This window comes from Siniperca chuatsi, linkage group LG16 (assembly GCF_020085105.1).
Source record: "Siniperca chuatsi isolate FFG_IHB_CAS linkage group LG16, ASM2008510v1, whole genome shotgun sequence".
NCBI classification, from domain to species: domain Eukaryota; kingdom Metazoa; phylum Chordata; class Actinopteri; order Centrarchiformes; family Sinipercidae; genus Siniperca; species Siniperca chuatsi.
In genome coordinates this window covers 21209947-21233592 of record NC_058057.1, presented here as the reverse complement: position 1 = coordinate 21233592, position 23646 = coordinate 21209947, and the positions used below count along the sequence as shown (strand labels likewise).

The window sequence follows — 23646 nt, the reverse complement described above, 5'->3', positions numbered from 1 at the left end:
AATTTTAGACATATTGATATGTTTGATAAATTAATTCCTTTGTACAGATAAAATGAGGAGAAACGCAGCTGGTGGCTGGTGCAGATGAAAAAAAACCTGGTACATACTGCTGAGAAGTGTTGTTCAGATCTGTTTAAAATATTAATTATTTTGATAATTGCAACACGTGAACATATTTGTTTGATTTTCCTGTTTTAGCAAATAAACACTGCTGAATATGTTAAATACTACTCAGTCATAATCTATGACTTTCCGTTTATTTTTCAGTGCAAAGAATTAATAAAAAGCTCCACTGTGCGGACGGAGAAAATTGTGAACAGGTGTATTATTTAATAAGATGCTTTTTAATTGTTACCAAGGTAAATGTAATATTAATTGTGATATTGAATTTAGGTCATATTGCCCAGCCCTAAGTGGTAGTAACTGCCAATAAACTATCTTGCCAGGTACAGATTGGAGCTGGACCGATAAACCAGCCGGGTCGATATATCGGCTGACGTAGCTTATTGTCAATATATCGGTATCAGTGTTTATGTCGGCCAAATTAGGTTTGAGGAAATTATGACAGTAAACAGTGTTACGATTACGTTTGTCCACCAGAGAGCGCTGACAAGTAGATTTTTCAACTGTAAAATGTTCTGCTCAGTATGTATCTGGGTCATAAAAAATAGAAGGGATCTGTATCAAGAGTTTACGTTATGTGTTTTATGTTTAACGACATATCGTTATAGGATTTAAACTCTCAAAAATAGATATCAGTATCGGCCTCAAAAATCCAGTTTCGGTCGGGCTACACTACAGATATCCTCTCAGTACATGCCTTTGCGCTGTAAATTAATTTACATTTCAGCCACTGAGAAGATGTATTTCTCACCTCAGTGCAGCTCCTTATGAAAAAAAGCCAAAATGAATTTAGTTTGCTTCCTCTATAGTTACATCTACAGCAGAAGCTTATCAGAACAGGGAAGGTCATAACGAAAGAAACAGAAAGCACGTGCTGAAAAGCACTTACTATGAGGCCAGGAGAGGCAATTGAGATTGCTTGGCAAAGTGGAAGCAGTTTAAAAACTCTACCAATCACCACCGACAGCTTCCACAGTCACTCACCCTGCTTTTAAAAGAGGGTGCACGGTCAAACACACTGGAGATTAACCAAGTCACCATAAAGTGGGACATGTGACATGTTTGAGGAGCCAGCAGTTGAATGCATTTCCTCTCTGATGAAGACATACAGCTGTAAGCACTGCTGATACAAAGGCAAACAGTCGGCCTTTTCTGAACTGCTGCTGCTGACACCCACATCGACTCCTCCTCCGGCTCCTCCCTCTCCTCTGCTTCATCCTACTCCTCCACCTCCTCACCTCTTCCTCCCTCCTCTTACATGTTGCTCAGTGCTGTGATACAGGATAAGGCTTCCGGCCGTGTGGGAATTTCTCCTAATAGTGGCTCACGGTTGAATGTGCGTGTTGGTGAGGATGTTAGTGCGTACAAGCAGCTTTATCAGACGCAGAAAGCAGAAGGCAGGTAGGAGAAAAAAAAGTCATTCAATCAGTGCAGCCTCAAGGATCGAAGAAGCTTTATACTCCGCTTTCCTTGCCAGTGGAGTTGCTCAAACTTTGCAGAAAGAGTGAGAACATGCTGCTTTCATCGATTTCGCAAAAGATGTTGAGCTCACGAGTTTATCTTCGGTGAAAAAGAAAAAGCTTTGATGAGATCTTCTCTTGATTATCACTTCTGAGGACCAGGAGCCGTTTCCAGTAATTCACCCCTCTGTGAAAAAGGTCTGTACAGGACCAACGAGGCACCCAAGCTGGTCTGTCACATGGACATTGACACTGAACAGCTGTTGCGTTTCCCATCTTGTCTCAGAAAGAGACTGGACCGTTTAGGAGCTATACAGTACCACATGACGATGCTGAAAAACTTGTTTGCATCAAAGTACCTCGTACTTAGCAACTGATGAGGATGAGAGACGGTGTGATGACCTACCTGTATTTGACAAGTGTGTTTTTCACCTCGTTGGAGAGAGGAGCACAGAGGGAAAAAAGTCAGCAAGAGGGAACAGGGGAGGGGAAGAGCGAGTCAGCAAGGGAAGGTGTGAAGCAAACGCTGTGAGAGGGAAACAGAGAGAAGACGTGCAGAGCTGAGAAAGACACAGGGAGAAGAAACTCTACCAGACTGAAGAATGAGTAAAGGAAAATCAGCATATCAAAGAGCTGGTGAAACGCCCATTTAACGCTGGAGGATCGTTTTGTCAGAGCTATACAGAGTGAGTATGTATTCTGTTAGATGTGGTTATTATGGCAGGAAATTAAACAGCTCACAGGAGCAGCTGTCAACTGACCCTACTTACTGTTCAGTGAAATCATATTATAAATTCTAACATTATACATTTTTTATTACTGAATAGCAAATGTAGCCTGAGTTACTATATTAATGAATCATGGAACAAGTGCTGGAGTTCATCAATTGTCAGCAGACTGGGAGCTCTAAAGTACATTTTGTACAATGTGGATTTAAAATAGAATCTTTTGACACCCACAAAAGGTTATTTAATTGATCCTGAATCTTAAATAAACTTCAATAAGTTTGGGTATGGGTGTGTAGAGCTGCTCTGTGTGTGTTTATTTTTTACCCTGGAAAAAGTGGGAGGTACAAGGAGTGAGATGATTTGATTTAAGGTATCATTAAAAACCATGGAGATGACAAGTCACATGACTGGCATCCCAACACTTGTATCACTGTATTCTTGGAGGCATAAACACTATGAGCTTTGTCCAAACAAGTTTTAAAACTGATCGCCAGAAAATTAATAGGCAACCATTTCAATGATTAATGATTAATTAAAATGCCAGAAATTCACTTGTCCTAACTTGTTAAATGTAAATATTTGCTGCTTTTCTGCAACTGTTGCAACAAACGATTATTTATTATCGATTACTTTGCTGATTATTTTCTCAATTAATCGATTGGTATATAAAACATCAAAAAACAGTGAAAAATGTCCATCACTACCCTAGGTAGTGGTGACAAACCATAAAAACAAATGTTCAGCATTTTTACAGGAAAAATTACTTTAATGATTAATTGATTATCAGAGAGTTGCAGAATAATTTTCTTTTGATTGAATAATCGAATAATTGTTGCAGTTCTGTAGTAAACTGAATATCATTGGATTTGGACAGTAAATTGGACAAAACCAGCAATTTGAAGACACCAACTTCAGCTCTGGGAAACTATGAGGGGCATCTTTGACTATTTTCTGACATTTTATGAACTTAAAACATTAATTGAGAAGTTAATCTGCAGTTGAACTGATAATGAAAATAATTGCAGCCCTAAAATAAACCGTCATGTATTAACATATTGACACAGGTATTTAAGGATGAAAGTGGGTAGACTGTTCTGTGGGATGATCTCAGTGAAGTGTCTATGATCCACCTGCTGCTTTATTTGGACTCACACCATCCTCCACTGGCTTAATCATATTCATCAATTGCAGGGAAACGAAGCAAGCACCTGTAATGCTTTGTTTCCTATTTTTTCCCATCCAGACGGTACATGACCGGCCTCATTCCTCTGCTTTGACGCCAGTCTCCTCCAGTCTAGATGGCTAATCAAGTATCCATAATGACAACGGAACATATAAATTACTGGCATGATTGGGACTATTCATCTAGGTTAGGAAAACGTCCCTGTGTGTGTGTCAATCTAGTTAGGTGAATCACTGAAGCTCTAATGCGATTTCCTTTTGTTTCATTATGATTGAGCCTTGATAGATGCCCATTAGCAGCCTCGGTAAACTACGGCTGCGGGGGAGGAGGACTAATCCTTGTGTTAATGTGTACAGATAGATGACCACCTTAGGATGCTGTCCGAGCAATTCCCCTAAGTCACACACACGTCTGTTTCACTATCCCCGTGGGGGACAGTCATTGACATAATGCTTTCTCTAGCCCCCTACCCTAACCATCACAACTAAGTTCCTAACCTTAACCCTAACCTAATTGTAACCTGTACCCTAAAACCAAGTCTTAACCCTCAAAAAGCAGTCTCTACCCACGAGGACCTCAATTTTTGTCCCCACAGTGACGCAAGCCCCCATGGGTTAGTGTGCATTCAGGTTAAAGTCCCCACCAGGATATAAGAACATGAAACACACAAATCAAGGGAATTGCACCATGTGTGCATTACCCATAGCAACAGCACAATCAACCCCCAACAATGCAAGGACTAGACCTAGACAAAATAAAATCACCTTCAGGTTACAAAAGAGTCAACAGCAATTCACTCCTTAAGGCTTGATGTGTTTTAATTCAATCAATACTCTTCAAGTTCATCACAGTTCCTCTCTGATTCATGACTACTGAAATTCTCAAGGCGATGAAAACATTTCTTCACAAAAGCAGTTTCTAAATGCGCTGGTCCTGAAATATTTCAGGTATCAAAAGCACCAAGGTTTCATCTGTGAAAAGCAACATCAGTCCGGACGACACAGTCATGAATAAGGTATACTGCGACCTCTGTGAATTCTTATTATTGAGTGTAATAGAAGGTGTAATCAGAGTCAATCAAAACACATGAATGCTAAAAGCATTTGGGATGTTTGGACAAGCAGTGGGGCCAAATAATAGCCATCCAGGAGGCCACAAAATAACAGAAATCAACATGACCTTCATTTCAAATCAAACAGTCTGTGTACATAATTTCCCTGTCAGGCTCCATTTTTCCTAATCACACTAGGTACAGTAGAGCTTTCAATAGAGCTTTTGCAAATAGAAAGTCAGCCACTGAAAGGTTAAAAAGACTCAATTATATATTTTTAAATAGATTGGCAAAGCAAATTCACTGAAAAGGTAGAAGTCTTTATAGATCTCGTGCTTAAATCTCCCAGTGGCATTTAAGTTTTGTGCATTAATTTGTTTTGCGTGAATTAATTATTGAAAACATGCAGAGATAAGATGAAGCTTTAATGCTCTTTGTGGGAAAACCGAGTCACTGCACCAGCAAATGCATTTGGATATTAAACAGAAGAAATGGTCAAACTGAAATATAAACAAACTGATGTTATATTAATGGAGATGATATAAACAACAGTGACAGGTTCTGCACTAGAACATCTTACTGTTGGTTGAACGTCAGAATGAAAAGAGTTACTATATATTTTATATTATAGTGCCAGTGGTGGAAGAAGTACCCAGATCTTTTACTTTAGTAAAACTAGCAATACTAAAGTGTAGAAATACAAAGTTCAAATTTTACTCATGTCAGTCATGTGATTAGAAAATATACCAAAAATATGAACACACGTTTTTTCATGCTTGAATTCTATACATGTTTCCCATTTATCTACATTTCCGAATTTAGGATTATATTATTTCAAATGTTTACACAACAGTCTCACCTCAGATTCCAATAAGTAGCTGTTCTGGGGCTTTCAATCATATCACATGATCTTCATCAGCAGATGAAGTTTGCCTAATTCTCATGGAACTGTGCAGCAGATTTTCAGCAAATTTCCATTTCATCTGAGCACTTTAAAAAAAAGACTTCTTGTAAACGTTTTAAATGTTGTTTAGACTATACAATAATGGCTCACACATTAGCATATTAGAATCAAAAAATGTATTTATTTATCTAAGTGTTAAATTAGAATTAAAATTGTGATTTTAGATGAACAGCTATATTTATAGCTGTTCCTTCATTACATTTTTCAGTCACATACTGATAACACACAAGCTCTAAGAAGCATTTAGTTAAATTGCGACCTCATAAAACTTCCCCTAACTGTTTTATCAGACTGATTTTCTGGGCTCGTCATATTCTAACAGTGTGTAACACCATATTTTGTGGAGGTAGGACAGCTGTGGACTGTGCCTCAAAAGGAACTATAATTATAAAATTGGTATGTAATGCCTCAGTAAGCTGGCCTACTGTTACACCTGACACTGGAGTTGTGAAGCAGCAGTAGTTTTTTTTTTACTATTAGTTCTATTATATTATAGTAAAATGTGCATCTCAATTTCCCAAACTTGACATATTTGAATTCTTTGTTTGATCTGACTGATAGTCCAAAACAGTTTATCAGTTTATTATCATGGAAAACAAAGAAAAACTGCAAATTTATACATTTGAGAAGCTGGAACAAGTGATTTTTTGTAAGTTTGGCTTGAAATTTGACTAAAATGACTGATTCCAGCGCCGTACGAGCAACAGCCAGCAACAGTTTGTACTCCTTATATTCGCTTTATGCTTTGCTTTATATGTTGCTTTACTACTTTGTACTGCAAATGCTGTACAACAATTTTCCCTAGGATAAATAAAGCTCTATTTTATCCAATCTTAAAACAATTATCAAAATTGTTACAGATTCATTTTCTGTCAATTAATCCATTAATTATTTCAGCTCTAAAAGATCTTCTTTTAAAACTTACAAGGAATCACTTTCACAAAACCTCAATGCTTTCTGCCCCTTAATGTCAGAAACAAAACAATCCCCACCCACTCAGATATATATTGATAAAGTTTTGTTTTAGGTTGTTCATATGTGCTCAGCTCTGAAAACAGTGGATGGCAACATTAGCAGATTAAAGGTGTGGTATGCGATTCTAATCCAATACACATCTTTTTGTCAGATTCAGCGAATGTCTCCTCACAGTCCGCTAGCTGTCCGTTCAGTGTGCGCACTGAAACAAAACCCGGTGTTTGTACACAGCCCTGGCTCTGTAAATAGGAAACAAACAAAGTGGCTCGGACCGGGCCACACAACACTATTCCAGCCATGATTTGTGTGGCAGGTAACGTTAAATGACTTGCCCACAGACAATCGTTTGCCAAGATATGCTGCTGTTGTGATGTTTGCTATAGCAGCAGGAGAGTTGTGAGTATCGCTGTCTGGAGCTGGTGTGCTGGCTCTGGGAAACTGTCTTGTTCTCTCTGGCTGTTCGCTTCGCAGCAGCAACTGTAGTGACAGTTTGCAAACCCACAACCTAGACAATGTTAGTTATTTTACTTGCTGTGTCGTTGTTTGCTCTATATCATGGTATTTGTCATGGTATTGGATTTCTCCAGAATCGCATACCCCACCTTTAAAGTATCTTCTTATGAAAGGCAGCATCCTTGTAGTCAGATAATGGCATACTGCTTTGTGGCATAGGAAAAACATTGAATCTATTTGATTAAAATGTTGTAAAATCAGCCCATAATCTCACTCACGTCTAACGCCTCCAACACACTGTAGGTAAAGCTCTGCTCTCGACTACTCTGCTCTTGTGAATCTCATAAGAATTGCTGCTCTAGGCCATTTCTATCCTGAAATACATAACATCTGCACATACTTCTGACCTGGTACATTCTGCCCAATCTTGCCAACAAAGTAAACAGAATACTCCAACACTTCAACACCTTGGATACAAAAAGTGATGGTGATATAAGCTCCACAATAAGAAGTATTCTATAATAACTTTAGCCAAAAGGAAAAGGGAGGTTTCTGTTGTGAATTCCTGATTTCACGGCTACCTTAATTGGCCAGAAAAACGACTCTTGAAAGCATTGCCTCCCACGTACAATTAAGTATCCTCTAGAGAGCGGCAGCCTCTTGATGTACAGCATGACTAATCTGACAATGTGGGCAAAACACAGAGAGAGTCAAAGAACTCACAGGACAACCTTTGGCATTTATGCTACAAGAGAAAGGGAGAGAGACATGCTGCTGCAACACTAACTCTCTAATGGCGTGAGAAAAAAAACAAAAATCCTATAAAAACAGCTAGCTGCTAAAACCCTCATCTTGAGCTAAAAATGGCCTTGCAACTTCCTCCAAAAACACAAGCAAGTCGAAGAGCTGCACAGACTGTCAGTGTCAACTCTTGGATATTTAGCTAAAACCCCATCAAACTTGGCTGATCAAAGAAATTTTATCAGACTTTATGCTGAATAATATTCAGTACTTGTTCAGTGAGTATTTAATAGCGTGTTTTGGTCCAAATATAACCTATTTAACAAATGTGGGTTTTCATTAAAGGCAGCTAATAAAACCAATATTTTAAGTTATTTTAAGTTAGTTACATAAGTTGAGATAGGTGGTATTTTAGTTATAATTTCAATATCTCGTAAATGTATTCATTTTAATGCCAGAAATTGTAATAACTGTAGTGTTCCTCCCAGGATGTTATTGTTTCCATAACCTCAAGCCTCTGAGACAACACTTAAAGCTGCATTAACTGTTGGGGCATTTTGAAGGCTCCATCCACTATGTTCACCAGATAGTCGGTAACTTTGGATGTTGGACGGGTAGCGCACAGTGGGTTGTTGCAGCTTTTTCCACTGAAAACTACTGCCTGTTGCAGAGACTGAATCAAAACAGTAAAGCTGTGGGCCATAAAACCAAAACAAAGAGCTAAAAAACACTAAAATGCTGATGAGCCGGCTGATAATTATCTGTGCGTTTGTCACTACGAGCGACGACTTTCACATTGCACAGTCATTTGACCTATTGTTCATATTGAAATATTGATTAGTGCAGCTTTAAACCTTAATGAAACGCTCATCTCAAACCCACAACAGGCCTTTAAAAGGACTAATTTACCAAAACATAAATGGATGATTAAAAAAATAATAAATCAAATGTGCAAAGAAAGTAAAATCTCATTTACATGCTTTGCAGTAAAAAAGGAAACTTAAATCACATCAGTAGAACACAAAATGACTGATTGATGTTTGTTAATTGGTACAAGGCCAATGCGTTGGTGTAACCCTACTTTGAATAATGGCATCTTAATACCCATATCACATCCTGTTGATTTATAAAATTCAAATGACCCAACACTAGATAATATAAAGATTTTTAAACCACAACACCTGTTAATACAGTGAAGTACTTTACTATCTGCAGCAGTATGTTATGAAATCAGTTCAGTCATGCTGAGAAGAGAGTGGGTGAAAGGGACGGCTGCGATGCCAGACTTGTACTTCTTCATCAAGATGTTCGAGCATTCCTGCCATAATGATTCCAATGTAGCAACTGATTTGTACTGTATTTCAGAGCAGAATTCAACCTATAGACTGTGGCAGCACCACTGCAACACTACATTATTGCCCATTTTAAAAACCCAAAGACATTCCAGTCACTATAATTAAAAAACAGAGAAAACCATTAAATCTTCACATTTGAGAAGCTGAGACAATCAAATGTTTGGCATTTTTGTTTGATAAAAGACTTAAACAATTAATCGAATATCAGAATAGTAGATACATGTTCTGTCAATCAACTAATCAATTAATTGTTTAGTTTAACCACTATGTTCAACAAACATTAGTGAGAAGAAGATGGCCGAGCCTTTCTTCAACTTGCTCCTTGTTGACTTCACTATAAACAAACTCTAAAGGCATCAGAAACATGTAGGAGAAGACTTCTAACTGCCAAACCACCAGGGGGGTGTGTGTTGCTTGGAAATAGATGACACAAATAAAGTCCATGAAAATGAGAAGTAAATATGCCATGAAAGTCCGGGAGTAGAGGGAAGTTTCAGGTCCTGAATACTGCCATCACTGCCAACAGTCCAGGAAAAAATGACACACATTATTCACAGCCTGCTGTAAACTTTGAATGTTGTTATAAAATCAGACGAGAAGCTGATAAATTATTTTAGACTTGCTCATATCTTAAACTCATGAAGCTGCAAAATCCACACCAACTATAATCAAAGAGTAAGTACACCCAATCTAATAATCCCACTTGCACTGCCAACTAGTGGTGACAACACACACGCTGATTTGGCCCACTTATCAACACGGCCAGCAGTTGGAGCTGCAGCACAGCTCATGGAGGCACTTAAGGTACATTAAAACCTTTAGCGCCTGATTCCCGCAATTAGTGTCAAAAATCGGTAACAAAGTAACAAAGTAATCCAGTGATAGTTGTCTGTACATCCATGGATACACTGAAAACAAGAACTGCTAATAGCTAATTCTGCATACTTTTAATGATGCCAATTTGCCAAAATGGTAAACAAATATAGGCAAAAAAAAAAAAAAAAAATAAATAAATGGGGCTCAAGTAATGTTAACTTTACTGCATGTTGCACTATCAGTATTTTTTGACATTACTAAGGCTCAGAATCACCACCCATCGACATGGTTCTTATTCCTGGAACACTCTCCTCTATCCATTTATTTACCGTCACTTCCCCTGTGTTCAAATGCTGCACACACAGTGTCAGACTTTGAAAACCCCTGGTCTATACCTTTCAACCCATAGAGGCCAGTGAAGTTCTGTTTTTCCTCCTGAAATCTAGTGAGGAGTTACTCTTTAACAATTGCTAGAAAGCCAACAGACATAGCAATATAAAACACACATCAGATACTTTGGCTAAATTACGGCACGCTTGGGAGCTGCTAAAATGAGACTTAGCCTGCTTCCCTGTCTGTCATATTTAAAAATAAAACTTTTGGCAAAACACTAAGCAGATTTGGGGGGGTGACCATCTGCTCTATTTAACCCAACGTGAGGCATGAGCAAAATGTGACAGTGCCACATTGGGGCTGTCATCTGAGAATCAGTCCTAAATATGAAAATCTCAAGCTCTGCTCTAATAAGACAGTACTGTTTCTTACTGGTGTTCCTTTGGGGAACAGAAACAGGGATGAGACTGTTGAGACCGCAGAGGGCCAAACACTGACCACTGAGGCTGAAATTAATTTAACAAACAAGGATCTTCTATGCAGCCATCTGACAGCAAAGTCCATACAGAGCAATTAAAGTCTATTAAGACAAGAGACATTTCCTTTTAACTAATTAGGGAGATAATATGGAGACAACTTCAGAAAAGTACAATTAGACTCAGTGGAGCATTTGACACAGATTGAATTTCCATGTCACTGTCCCAGACAGGCTAATACACAAATTAAAAGTCAACACAAAAGCATAATACCCTTGTACTGTTTCTTTAGTCCAGTGATGGTTTGATCATCGTTGGTAAAAATGAGCAAACATTTATTTGTGCCAACTGAAGCAAGATGGACTGAGAATTTGTCACTAAAGCTTTTGAAGCGAACTGGCTTTATTTCTTTGTCATGCTTACTGTGCCACTATTCCACAAAACTGACTGAAAAAGTCAAAAAATTCAATCCCTTACTGATTTATTTATGTCACATTATTGTGTTGACTTACACAATTCTACCTTTGAAAGAAATTCCTTTATGTACACAAATCTAAGCCCAAAAAAAATAATCATTCTAGGAATATTTCAGTTTTTTGGGAAGCTCAGATGCCTGACGTCGTGCCTCTCCTGCTGAGGGCTGACTGAGCACTTCAGGTGTGGTTGGCAAAACAAACAACTTCCTCAAGCTTTTCGTGGCCAGACCTTACCTGCTGTCTCCAGCAGGACGTGGTAGTCTGTTCCTCTCTGAGTGGGCGTGTCATCATCAGGCTCCTGCCTCTCTGACACCTCGTAACGGTCCCAGTTTGACTCCAGTTTCCTCCTGGAGAACACCTCCATCCTGCCATCTTCCTCCTGACAGTTGTCCCCTTCATCCTGATCCTAAAAAGAAAACATGGCGGCATACACAATGAGGAAAGTGATTCAAGTGACATTAAAGTGATAAGTGCTTTTCATATGGCACATGCTAAGCCCGGAGTTTTAAGGTCTCAGTAAGCTCAAAACAAACTAGATCACATGATGTTGTCAGACCATGACTGAAGGTCATGACCTGTTTTAAATGGCCAAAAGCGAAGGTGGAGCGCAAGAAGCACAAACACATACTAAAAATTATCTGCACAAAAATACACTAATTATTTTACTTTATTCTACGTGGACGTGACCATGTTTGGTCGGTCTTCCACAGTCCTCAGGAGAGGAATTTTTTTTTTTTTTTTTTTTTTTTTTTTACACATCTTTTTCTCCTGTACCATCTTCCCATGGATGTACAGCAGGTTTCATGCGATGAGGTGAAGAAGGGAACTGTTCAAAAATCTGTCCTGGAATTGTCGGTTGGGAAACCATAACATAACCTCTGAAATAGGTCATCTTTCCAGAAACAAAAGGAACTGTACTTTGATATTACATTCTTTGGTGTAGATCACAACTTACAGAATTGCCAGATCATGTGAAAAAAATAATTTCTTCCTTTTTACTAACTTCAAAAAGTTTAAACTGAGCGGAGTCAGCTAGCCTGTGTGTGACTAAGATTTTTCCATGACAAAAATTACACCTCCACTGACGATGTTCCACGGAGTATAATTCGAAGAGCATTTTGTCAAGTGGTCATTAACACATAGCTCTTATTCATGATCGGTAGCTAAGCCCAACAAAAGGATCCAGGTAAATGGCATGTCCCACTGTATAACAAAGAATAGACGTCAGTGCAACAACTGAACTCATTCAATTTGTGTGAGTCATAGATTTCTTTCCATTTTGTCACAAACCTTCAATAATGTTGTCATGGAAATGTGCAACGTGACATGAGTCAGAAGGACAAAGTGTGGTTTTGCTCAGTTTTTTTCTTTTTGGTGCCCTGTCAAAACTCAAACACACAACATAATCATCAAAGACCCCATGGTAGATATGGAGCACCAAAGGAGTTTTTTTATGATTGCAATCAAGGAGCCCCTGTGTACCAAAGGAGATTTGTGTGATTGCAATCACAGAGCCCCTATTGTTTCCATTCTAATTCTGCAGTTAAGATGGCAGGGGCATCAACTGACAGAACATCCCAGTGGAAAAGAAGCTGCCTGACTATCTAGTGTCATTTCATTTTGTGCATTATGCATCAGCAGTACAGTATTAGATGTGGATGTGATAATGCTGACACAAACCCACTAATGCACAGCAATCAACCAGTGTGGCTGGTATACTGAGTAAAGCTCACAACTCTACAACTGCTACAGGGATTGTGCTTTGGTTGCATTCAGGTTATTCACGAAGCATAACTATATTTAAACAAAATATCAATATTTAAAACTTTTCACAACGCTCGGTATTAGCATCTACAAAGTATTAATGCTAATTAGGCCGAGTTGAAGAGGAGGTCATATTATGTTTTACATCATCGTCAAAGACCTGTGTGCGTTTTTTTTTTAGAGACGTAACTACAAAATGACTAATTTTTCAATGTGGTTTGGTAGAGCGGGATAACGGGCTCGCCTATGGAACGCAACTTCCATGCTCTCTCACCCGGGAATGGAACTCCGCTGCATGTGCGCCTCCGCCGCGTCCGCGACCGCGGTAGTGGTCTCTTTTACCCCGGCCGCGGTGGTGGCCTCCTCTCCCTCTGCCCCGGTGTTCGCCGCCAAAACTGTCGCTGTCGTTTCCACCCCGGCCACCTCTTCTCCAACAACCTCCTCTGCTTCTGTTCGGTCTACCCTCCATTGCTGTCAGCTGTGGCCGGATAGTTTAGCATGTGACACCTCAGGGTACGGAATGAGTGTTACATTGAATGGTGTTCTATGATATATATACATTTCTTTTGATGGTTCCGAGTCTCCATCAAAAGTCCGATAGTCTTGGACAAAAATAATTAATGTCACACTTGGACACTATAGACATATAATTAATTTTACATTTCAAAAATTGAATGTCAACATTTTAAAATATTTTATTGGAGAACAAACAACAGTTTGAAAAATATAACAATTCTGGCAATAAATTACAGCATAACGCATTACATCAAGGGTCTATTCCATTAAATTAAAATAAATAAATACATTTAAAAAAACAGCTGCAGGGTTTATGTACAAAAACAAAAATGTTAAAAAAGCTATGTTATTATTGTTTTCAGTGGCTCTATATTAGTGGCATTATATTATATTTCGAGGTTTATTAAATAAATCAAATTTCAGTACAGCTTTAAGGAATTTTGTGCTTATGAATAAAAACTGCAAATGTGTAAAAATCACTAGTAATTTAGTAGATTTGATTGCATTTCTATAGTAACATACAGTACTATATACAAGTTATGTGGTAGTATATTAAACAGCTCTATTAGACATGTGATGTTTCAGCTTCCAAACATGTCCACTGAGGACACATTTACATAAATGCTACTACTACAACTACAGTACTTATAGTAGTGTATATGAGTGCACGCTTTGTGACCCCTTAAAAATGAGAAGATATATCTACAGCGGTTTATCCTAATATAATAAAAATATTTAAAAAAACAAGTATGTGCAATTGTTGTTGTAATGTTTTTCTTTGTATTTCAGGAAAACTCTTAATGGAGCTGCAAAAGGGCACCTCTCTCTGATAACACAGACAGATAACACAGCACCATGGATGTACATCCTCCAAACAGCACTTTTGCCAACACATCACATGTCCATGCGGCTCCCCACAGCCTTTGGGAGGTTATAACCATCGCTACAGTGTCGGCCATTGTCAGCTTGATAACTATTGTTGGTAACGTGCTGGTGTTGCTGTCCTTCAAAGTCAACAGCCAGCTGAAGACTGTAAACAACTACTACCTACTGAGTTTGGCTTTCGCCGACCTCATCATAGGAGTGTTGTCCATGAACTTATACACCACATACATCCTGATGGGTTACTGGTCCTTGGGAAACCTTGCATGTGATCTTTGGCTAGCAGTGGATTATGTAGCCAGCAATGCTTCAGTTATGAACTTACTCGTCATCAGCTTTGACAGATACTTCTCCATTACAAGGCCGCTGACTTACAGGGCTAAAAGGACTCCAAAGAGAGCTGCCATCATGATAGGCCTTGCATGGCTGGTGTCTTTTGTCCTCTGGGCACCACCCATTCTGTGCTGGCAGCACTTTGTAGGTGAGAGAAAAGTGCCTCTGGACCAGTGCCAGATCCAGTTTTTAACAGAGCCTGTGATCACATTTGGGACGGCCATTGCTGCTTTCTACATCCCTGTCTCTGTTATGACCATCCTTTACTGTCGGATCTACAAGGAGACGCAGAGACGGACCAAAGATCTAGCAGAGCTGCAAGGGCTCGCAACAGAAAATGTCCTAGAGGGCACTAAACCTCAGAAAACTATCATTCATTCTTGCTTTCATTTCACCAGAGAGAGGAGAGACCGGAGTCAGGCCTCCTGGTCCTCATCTAACCAAAGTAATGCCACTAAAACTACCATTAGATCAGATGAGGCATGGGCGAAAGCAGATCAGATCACTTCGTTTAACAGCTACACCTCATCTGAAGAGGAGGAGCATCATGTTTCTATAGAAACCCCACAGGGATCTTTCAAAGAGCAAGGTAGTGGTAGTAAGAACGGGCAGGTGACTGATTATACAGAAGATCAGTATTTTTCCACTCCTCAAAAGAAGAATAGTAAAAAGCACATCTCTTATAAGTTCAAACCTGGCTCAAAGGGTAAAAACGGCAACCCTACACCCTGCCTGCCTGAAGCAGAGCAGCCCACCAAAAACGCCTCCCCTTCCTCCTCCACCACCTCCAAACCCATGGACCCCGTCCTGAAGAACCAGATCACCAAGAGGAAGAGGAATGTGCTGGTGAAGGAGAAGAAGGCGGCCCAGACTCTCAGTGCCATCCTCCTGGCCTTCATCCTCACATGGACGCCATACAACATCATGGTGCTCATCTCCACTTTCTGTGCCGAGTGCATCCCTACGTCCCTGTGGCACCTGGGCTACTGGCTGTGCTACGTCAACAGCACCATCAACCCCATGTGCTACGCCCTCTGCAACAAGACCTTTCAGAAGACCTTCCGCATGCTTCTGCTCTGCCAGTGGAGGAGGAGGAGAGGCGAGGACAAGCTGTACTGGTGTGGACAAAACCCAAACGCCAACAATAAAATGACTTGATGTGGAACTGCAATAGTAGAGCAGACGTATTGCTTTTGCCCACATGTGGATTTTCTTGATATATAATCTAGTCAGTGGTCATCTTCAGCATGAAGTGCTGCATGTGATTTTTGTGTTAAAGTACATGTTGTTGGAAAATGAGCTGAGCCTGATGCAGAACTGCTGTTCCAGATTATTACAGAAAAAAAAATCTCATGAAGGTGGCTAAACATTTTTACTAAGGTTAAAGGTTAAAGAATGGGTTCAGAGTATTTCAAGGCTATCTTAAAGGGGAACTCCACTGATTTTACACATCAAAGTCTGTTTACAGGTATTGGGAAGTGCTACTGCATGTGTGAAAAAGGTGTATTAAGCCTTTCGTGGCTCCAGAGGGAGCTGTGTGAAGTCTGATAAATTGCCCCAAGTGATGTCACCTGAGTCAGCGTCGGTTGTTTGAAAAAGAAAATAATCTGGGGGTGTGGAGCTAGGAAGAAGTGAGTTTACCAGACCTCTGTAGCCCGCTCCTGATCTCTGTTTGAGGCTAGTGGCTCCAGGCTTCATTAGCTAGCAACCTAATCTCCAACTGGACTATCAATGGTCGAGTTGCATTGTGGGAAATGTAGGTGCCAGGTTTTGACAAGGAAGAAGAATGTGTGGAATAAAAAAAGACGATATCTCTGATTCTGCTGCATCGATTTTGAAACTGTCCATCATGAGTCCAACAATGTTATAGATGTGCAATGCTAAATCGGTGGAGTACTCTTTTAATACAACACTCACATGCCAATCTGTACGTTGAAAGAGTTATTGGTCGCTGTAATCATTCCTCCTCTCCATACTGGTGGTAAGGTGATTTCTTCCTACAGTAACATGACTCCAATGTAAGAGATGGGGGACAAAATCTACAGATTTTGGGAGAAGGAGTAAATGTAATTTTATGAATTTTTAACCAGGTAAATTAACTTTTTTGTGGAAAAAAATCATATCCGATACAAATTATTATTCAAAGCAGAGTATTTTTATGTCTGGAGGGGATCTTTAAAGATCAGCTGCCTTCCCCCCCCCCCTGATTTTCACAGACAATAAGTGACAAACCATGACATGACAACAGAACATAACTTATCAACATATCTAACAGGATAAAATGTCCACATTGTTCTTCCTACATCAAATAATGTGTTCATAATTTATTTGGTCCAGTATGGTTTTGTTGGAGGGTACAAGCTGCTAGCTTCATTGCCAATAAGTCAAATGTCAACAGAGCATATTAAAAGTATTCACCGCCCTCGTAAGTTTTCATGTTTTATTGTTTTAAAACATAGAATCAAAGATGTTCAACATCAATAGAAATATATATAATATGTCCATTTTACTGGCAGAAATACAGATGTAATAAGGCACCGTGTTTGCTTTTGCTTTCCCAAGTTGTTTTCCGAGTAAACACATGGCTGGAGAAGGCAATCTGTATAATTAACACTGATGACAGGTAATCAATTGCATTCTTCAAGAATGTCTTCACATCAGGGAAAAGCCATGACATGTGCATGAGTGTACCAACCTCACCACAGCCATGCAGCACATTTCTAATTTAGTTTGGTTAATTTTCTTTAATCCACATGGTGTCAAATAAACTCTATGTAAGCAGTTTGAGTTGAATTATCTTACACCTTTCACCTGTGTTGTAAATTTCAGGATATCTGAAGGGATAGTAAACCAAAAAGGTAATTTCATACTAAAAACACTGCAAATTTGTAAGATACCTGCTTGATTTCGACTGCTGAAGCCTTTTATTAGCTTTGACTGAAATTTATAATATGATTTTGTCCCCACTCTCTTACGTTGGAGTCCCGCTATGAAGGATCTGGCCCGATGTGGACAGGAGGAATGATTACAGGGACTAATAACAACGTGCTTTTCAACATACGTACTGTGTGAACATGTGAGTAAAAACTCTGAACCTGTCCTTTAAACCTCATATAATCCTCTTTTATACTATTGCTCACTTGCACTGTATATAAAGGACATATTGTAGGCTTACACATTTTAAAGTAACGTATAGTATAAAGAACATATTTCACTGATACTGTTGGATTGTACACCTCACAAATGGTAAAGGTAAATTGCTTAGTGTATATCAGTGTTTGGTGAATGTTTTCTCTTTTGTTTTCTATCTTGGCTCTTGAAATCAATATTTGATCTTGTGTTCAAGGGCTACTCTGTACATTTCTGGGCATTTACAGCTGCATTTAGTTTCACAGTTGTAAAATGAAAATGTAATATGAGATTGTTTATGGATCACACATCTATTCCTGTTAATATTCATATAACTGTAAAAAACAAAACAAACAAAAAAAAAAACACTTGACACATGGCATTTGAAGCAACTTCTCTCTGATGGACGAGTGTTGTTGTAAATTATTGCACTTATATGTCTATTAATGATGTAATGTCAAATGTTATCTCCCTAAACTCTGTGCCTTTTGTTCTACTCAGAGGCCAAAGTGTTTTGTGAATGAATCTGTGCTCTTTGTCAGTCTGTGCAGTTTTGTGAAAGTGTGTACTGATTATGAACAGTGAAATACAAACTCAAAGGCAGAATTATACTTTTGTCAGCATGAACATTTTCAACATCAAATGTGTTGAATCTGATCTGATTTGGTTTGTACTTGAAATGATGCAAATCATTGCCTGCTCCAACAGTTGACTAATAAAACTAACACACCATGGATAAATGGATAATACGTACAAATAGCATGATTGATAGTTCTAGACTTCCCAGAGGTCTCACAGGTCCAAAGGCTCCATGTTAGTGCAGATGTTCTGCATTACAACAGTCTGATGCAATTATATTATTAAAGGAGAAGTCTGGTGATATTCTATATTTTTATTATTGTCAACAAAAACCATGAAAAACAAAAAACCGACAACGCATTGATCCTACGAACAAGCATTATCTGTGTAGCCAAAGCTTGATATACCTTATTCCTCTGTGTCATAAACCTCCGTTGTTGTCCAAAAGCTGTTAAAAACTCAAGAAGAAAGCACACTGTTCCACTGGGTGACATGTTCCTTCATTACAAGGAACGTGGGCACTGTAGTTTGTTTTGAGTCAATCCCACAAACACTATTTCCTCCTGTTTGAGTAGTATTTGCTAAAAACTACAGTCCCCAGCTGTTTTAGTAAATTATTTAACTTTTTAAAAAAAAAAATTAAAGTATATATTCATGACCTTTTTTTTTTTTTTTTTTTTAAAGATTTACATCTTCATCATATCGAATGGGCTTGGGGCTGATGAAGTCAGAAATATTGAGAGACATACTAACGTTGTTAGTTTTTGTCTCCTCGTGGGATTTGTTCTCCATAAGAAAACTATAATTGCCAGGATTATCGCTTCAAGCAGTGGTTCCCAAACTTCCCACAGGTTAGGGCCTTAGTGTGCCTGATGAAGATCTGTTAGGTCGAAATGTTTACTGGTCAAATTAAATCTATTGAGCTATCAGCACAGCCTGCAGATCCTTTGACTTCTGCCTACAGTTTGTCTTTTTAAACCAGCACCTGTAGGTTTTTTGGATGTGTGCGCTCTACACTGTCTTCAGACTGACAGGGCTGATGTCTCTCTGAACACGGTCTTACTGGGGACATCAGTTGTGAGCAGTTCAACCCAAAAGTGATTTCTCATATTGTTTGATTTAAAGGATTTTTAGAGGCCTGAAGAGGTGACACATTTTCTGTCTTTCTCATCCCTTTAATTATCTTGTAACCACTCAGATTTATCTAGGTTGGGAACCATTTTAAAGCATCAAAGTTCATTCTTAACCTTTGAAATAGAAAAAAATTACTAAAATCCCAACTGAAAGTCCACTTGCTAGCTTCTTCCTGAGATTTCAACCATATTACATGGTCTTCATCAGCGGATGGAGTTTGCTCAGTTGTCATGGAGATTAATCTGTGGTCAATGTCAACAGATCCCTTCGCCGATGAAGACCATGTGATATGCTGAAAGCTCTGGAAAAAGCTAGAAACTAGACTTGGAGTTGAGATTGCTTTGTCAAATGTTATTATTGAATAGTTATTCGTCATTATATCTGTGCTATCAACAACTGAGTGACTTAAGAACTGAGGACATTTATCACAAACACGTTTTATTGTAACTTTAATATGGACTTTACTGTCCGCTTTATTAAAAGTTAAGCATGTTACACTCTAGAGATCTTGAAAGCAACCACACAGCTCTTTCATCCTTTGAACTGCCAATGATTACCATTTTAATTTATACACCTTAGGCACGTAATGTAGAGTATCTGAATTCTGACCATACAGTACGGCACACAATAATTCAAAAAATGAGAAGACTATGTGTTCACTCTCAAACAAATAAGATGGTCTGAAATAAAAACACAGTTGTTTTATACGATTTCAATTTATTTATCTAGGCTTTTAAATAAGAATTTATCAGTCTTAAAATTCAATTCATCTTCATTCAGTCATATTACTGAAATCGGAAAAAACAAGAAAGTCTCTGTATATATATATGTTCTCTTTCAGGTAGTGGAACTAGCAGCAGTGGAAAAATGCACACCGGAGGGTTAGCACAGAAAAGGTTGATGAGAAGTAGAGCCACATGTAGAAAGTATAGAGCAAATGAACAGTTTTTGCAGGGTTTAAGAAATGTCTATCAGTGCAGTATGAAAAAAAATCTTATTTTTTCTCAGTTTCCAAAAGCAAATTAGAAATCAAGATGTGCTCAAAACATCTATTAATAAAGAAAACTGTACAATAGACCCAGAGGAAAAAAATGACGCTTAAAAATCTTGCTTCCATGGCATAGCTCAAGCTTCTTTAGGCAGATTGAGGGCGCATGTACAGTACTACCTCCTCTTGACAGCCGGCCTGGTGCCCTTGCTGCTGCCACCTGCCTTGCTGGAGCCCTTGGAGCCAGAGAAGAGCTTGGTCATGAGCTCGGAGACGTCTGGAAGCTCAGGGTTTGGGTTCAGCATGTTCATGGACTGCTCCATTTCCTGTAAAGGACAGCAGTGAAACGAAAACAGCTATAGATTGAGACACGAAAGGCTGACTCAAAACATCAGACAACAAAGACAGACTCAAACCCATCACAAAAATCGATTTCATTGACATTTCCCACAGTTATGATATGCTCACATTTTGAGATAAGGCAAGGACAGGATATCGTTTATGTACGCATACGTACAGTATTTCTGAAATAACACTTTAAGGATATTAAGGATTCTTTACCTTTCTCATCTCTGGGTCATTGGTGTTGACCACCTTTGGCAGCAGAACAATGATCAGAAGGGGCAGAACCATCATCATAACCTGCAGGAGCAACAAAGACAGTAACTTTAAACAAGAGAGCCAGAAGCACAAGAACTATGATGGGACATTTGTTGAGGTCTGTACCAAACAAACATCTTTTCTTACATCTGGAGAACAAGATCTGTAGTCCAGGGCATCTCTGCAGCGCTACAGTACTTCATTATAATGCTGTTTTGTCACACATTTGACCTTTATTAAAAAATTGCAGCTTCTGCGATTTGGATATTGCACTTGGCCATATTGCGATTTTGATAATATTTCAATTAATTTGTGCAGCCCTATATTTGACCAACTTTTCTTTACCAGTAAGTACAACAACAAAAAAACAAAACAAAAAACAACTCAAGGTGAGGTTGTTAATTGGTAATGAAATGCACAGCACAGAAAACAATGACACATTTTTGTCCCTGCATTTCCTAATCCAAATGACTCGGCAAGTTCAGTGCAACATCTTCTATTTATTTTTTACCATTGGGTTCATGAGGAAGTCTGTCCAGCCCCAGGTTTCTCTCTTCATGAAATAGCTCTGAGGGCCATTAGCCCGAATTTGAAGAGGATATGGCTGGCGAATTACTTCTGAAGTCTTGATGTAGTTTACAAGACGCGCCCTGTGAAATGTCACATGGTTACTTTAGTGGGTTAGAGTTGCCTCTAAAGAATATACAAGGCTGACACTACCAATATGAAACATTTGCGTGTTCCTTTTTTGTCTTCTCACTGTTAGTAAGGTCTTACCTCATTTTGCCTTTGGATGTGATATCAACACGTACTGGTTCAAATCTATGGTTAGGGGTGACAACTTCCACAACGTAGGATCCTGAAGGGACGTCATTCACAGCAAAACTTCCATCAGTTCTGTAACAAGAATTGGATTTTGTCAAGACTGCGCATGTTTATTAGGGTTAGGGAGAGAGAGGTGTTGATTAAACTTCATGGACATTTTGGAGGCTGTAGTTTGTACAGTTGTTGAATTAAACTGCATTATACTGTGAAATGTATCCATCTATAATATTGTCATCCTGATTGTCCATACTGTAATTTTACAAAGTTAGTTTAATCTGTACACATGACATCTATTGGGGAACTCTCCTCTGCTGCTCTTCCTGAAGTGTCTTACATTTTTTCCCTGTTTATGGAGGTTTTTTTGGGGGTTTGTCCTGTCTAACGACAGAGGGTGTTGTATGCTGTACAGATTATAAAGCCCCAAATTTGTGATATTTGTCTATATAAATAAAATTAACTTAAAATGTGTCTGTTTTGTCCACCCCATTTACAGCGATGAAGGTGGACTAAACATTAGAAACACCTCTCAGTAAAATGCAATATAACTGCATTAGATTTAGACAGGTGTAAATTATAAATTAGCAACTGAGTGTGTTTCATCTTGGTTAACTGTTGAGGCTCGGCCTTAGGAAAGAGGACCAGCCATCTCCTAAAAATCACTGTCAAGTAACACTCAAGTGGAACATCTATATGGTTACCCCATTATATAGTATAATAATGCTATAAGACTGTTTTACAACTTAAAATATGAATCATGTTCCTTCATGGCAAATATTCACAAGAATTTCACAGTAACCCTTGAAGGGAAAACCTGTCTGAGTAGGAAGAGTTCAAACACCTTAAAATTTGTACTTTTGTAATTTGTATCTCAGACAAATTCATATCATATACCATAACTAGTTGTATAAAACTAATACACAGTGAATGCTTATGGTGTTGTGTGGGAAGCCTTTGATTTAAAGGTCCTACTAAGCTAGCTATACATCAGTGGTTGTAAGACTGCAACAACAGACACTTCTCTTGTGGCCAAGGTTTGTTTTGGTTACAGCTTCTGCGAGACCGGAAGGCCTGGCTGAGCTCATAATGAAATTAAGTTCAGTGACATGTAAGTAATAATGAAATAGCCATGTTGTTGTACCGGTTGGCATGAGTTACATCCACAATTATTAAGCTGTAAATTAGGTCGGACAGCTGGGACCTGCCATCTGCCAACAGCAGCTGCCGTGCGGTCACCAGCAGTAACGTTAAGCACTTACAGGCAACCGTTTGGGCTAGCTGGCTATGCTAATGCTACGTAGCATCGCTAACAGGCTAACTAGCTAGGGGGTATAGGGTATAACTGTGGCTGTTTCTTACCTCACAAATCCCACGTATTCTTCACCTTCCACTAGGATTCTGGCCGTGGAGACCCAGTCTTGTGTTTTCATCCCCGGAACTATCGCTCTTCCCTCGATTTTGAACCGATCTCCGTTCGGCTGTGTCGATACACCTGCGCCAGGCCCCGTTTCCATGTCAGTGAAACACCACGCCACAACGAGCGCAACCTGCATAAAAACCCACAGCAGCTGAACTCTTTCCCTGCACAACATGTTGTCTATTTTCTTTTTTTAAATCAAATTAAAATAAGGTCTAACTGTATGTGCGTCAATATGTATTCAAGAACCGTTTGGACACGGAGCAGAAGAATCAGCACATCAGCTGTCTCTGCGGAAAATGACGTCACTTAAAAAAAAACTTTATTGTACAAACCGACAATCACACT

The 23646-nt window shown here is 39.0% G+C and overlaps 3 protein-coding genes across 5 annotated transcripts in view; 1 reads left to right on the top strand and 2 right to left on the bottom strand.

Annotated features, from left to right (window-relative positions):
* aven (apoptosis, caspase activation inhibitor) overlaps window positions 1–13436 on the bottom strand; it is a 40275-nt gene extending 26839 nt beyond the window's left edge. For all 3 annotated transcript variants that reach the window (XM_044169292.1, XM_044169290.1, XM_044169293.1), the window contains exons 1-2: window positions 13173–13436; window positions 11369–11540 (exon numbers count right to left, since the gene is read on the bottom strand). In XM_044169292.1, coding sequence (XP_044025227.1) covers window positions 11369–11540; window positions 13173–13367 — 367 coding nt within the window. In that variant the 5' untranslated portion in view covers window positions 13368–13436. The remainder of the gene's footprint in view (window positions 1–11368; window positions 11541–13172) is intronic.
* chrm5b (cholinergic receptor, muscarinic 5b) lies at window positions 1206–16175 on the top strand. The gene is made up of 2 exons (XM_044169289.1): window positions 1206–2269; window positions 14204–16175. The coding sequence occupies exon 2, from the start codon at window positions 14270–14272 to the stop codon at window positions 15785–15787; it is 1518 nt and encodes a 505-aa protein (XP_044025224.1). The 5' UTR covers window positions 1206–2269; window positions 14204–14269; the 3' UTR covers window positions 15788–16175.
* A 3732-nt stretch (window positions 16176–19907) lies between these two features.
* Window positions 19908–23611, bottom strand: emc7b (ER membrane protein complex subunit 7b). Its single transcript, XM_044169298.1, has 5 exons — window positions 23241–23611; window positions 21837–21956; window positions 21571–21709; window positions 21021–21101; window positions 19908–20785 (listed from the first exon to the last, which is right to left on the bottom strand). The coding sequence occupies exons 1-5, from the start codon at window positions 23471–23473 to the stop codon at window positions 20636–20638; spliced, it is 723 nt and encodes a 240-aa protein (XP_044025233.1). The 5' UTR covers window positions 23474–23611; the 3' UTR covers window positions 19908–20635.
* Window positions 23612–23646: the final 35 nt, after the last annotated feature.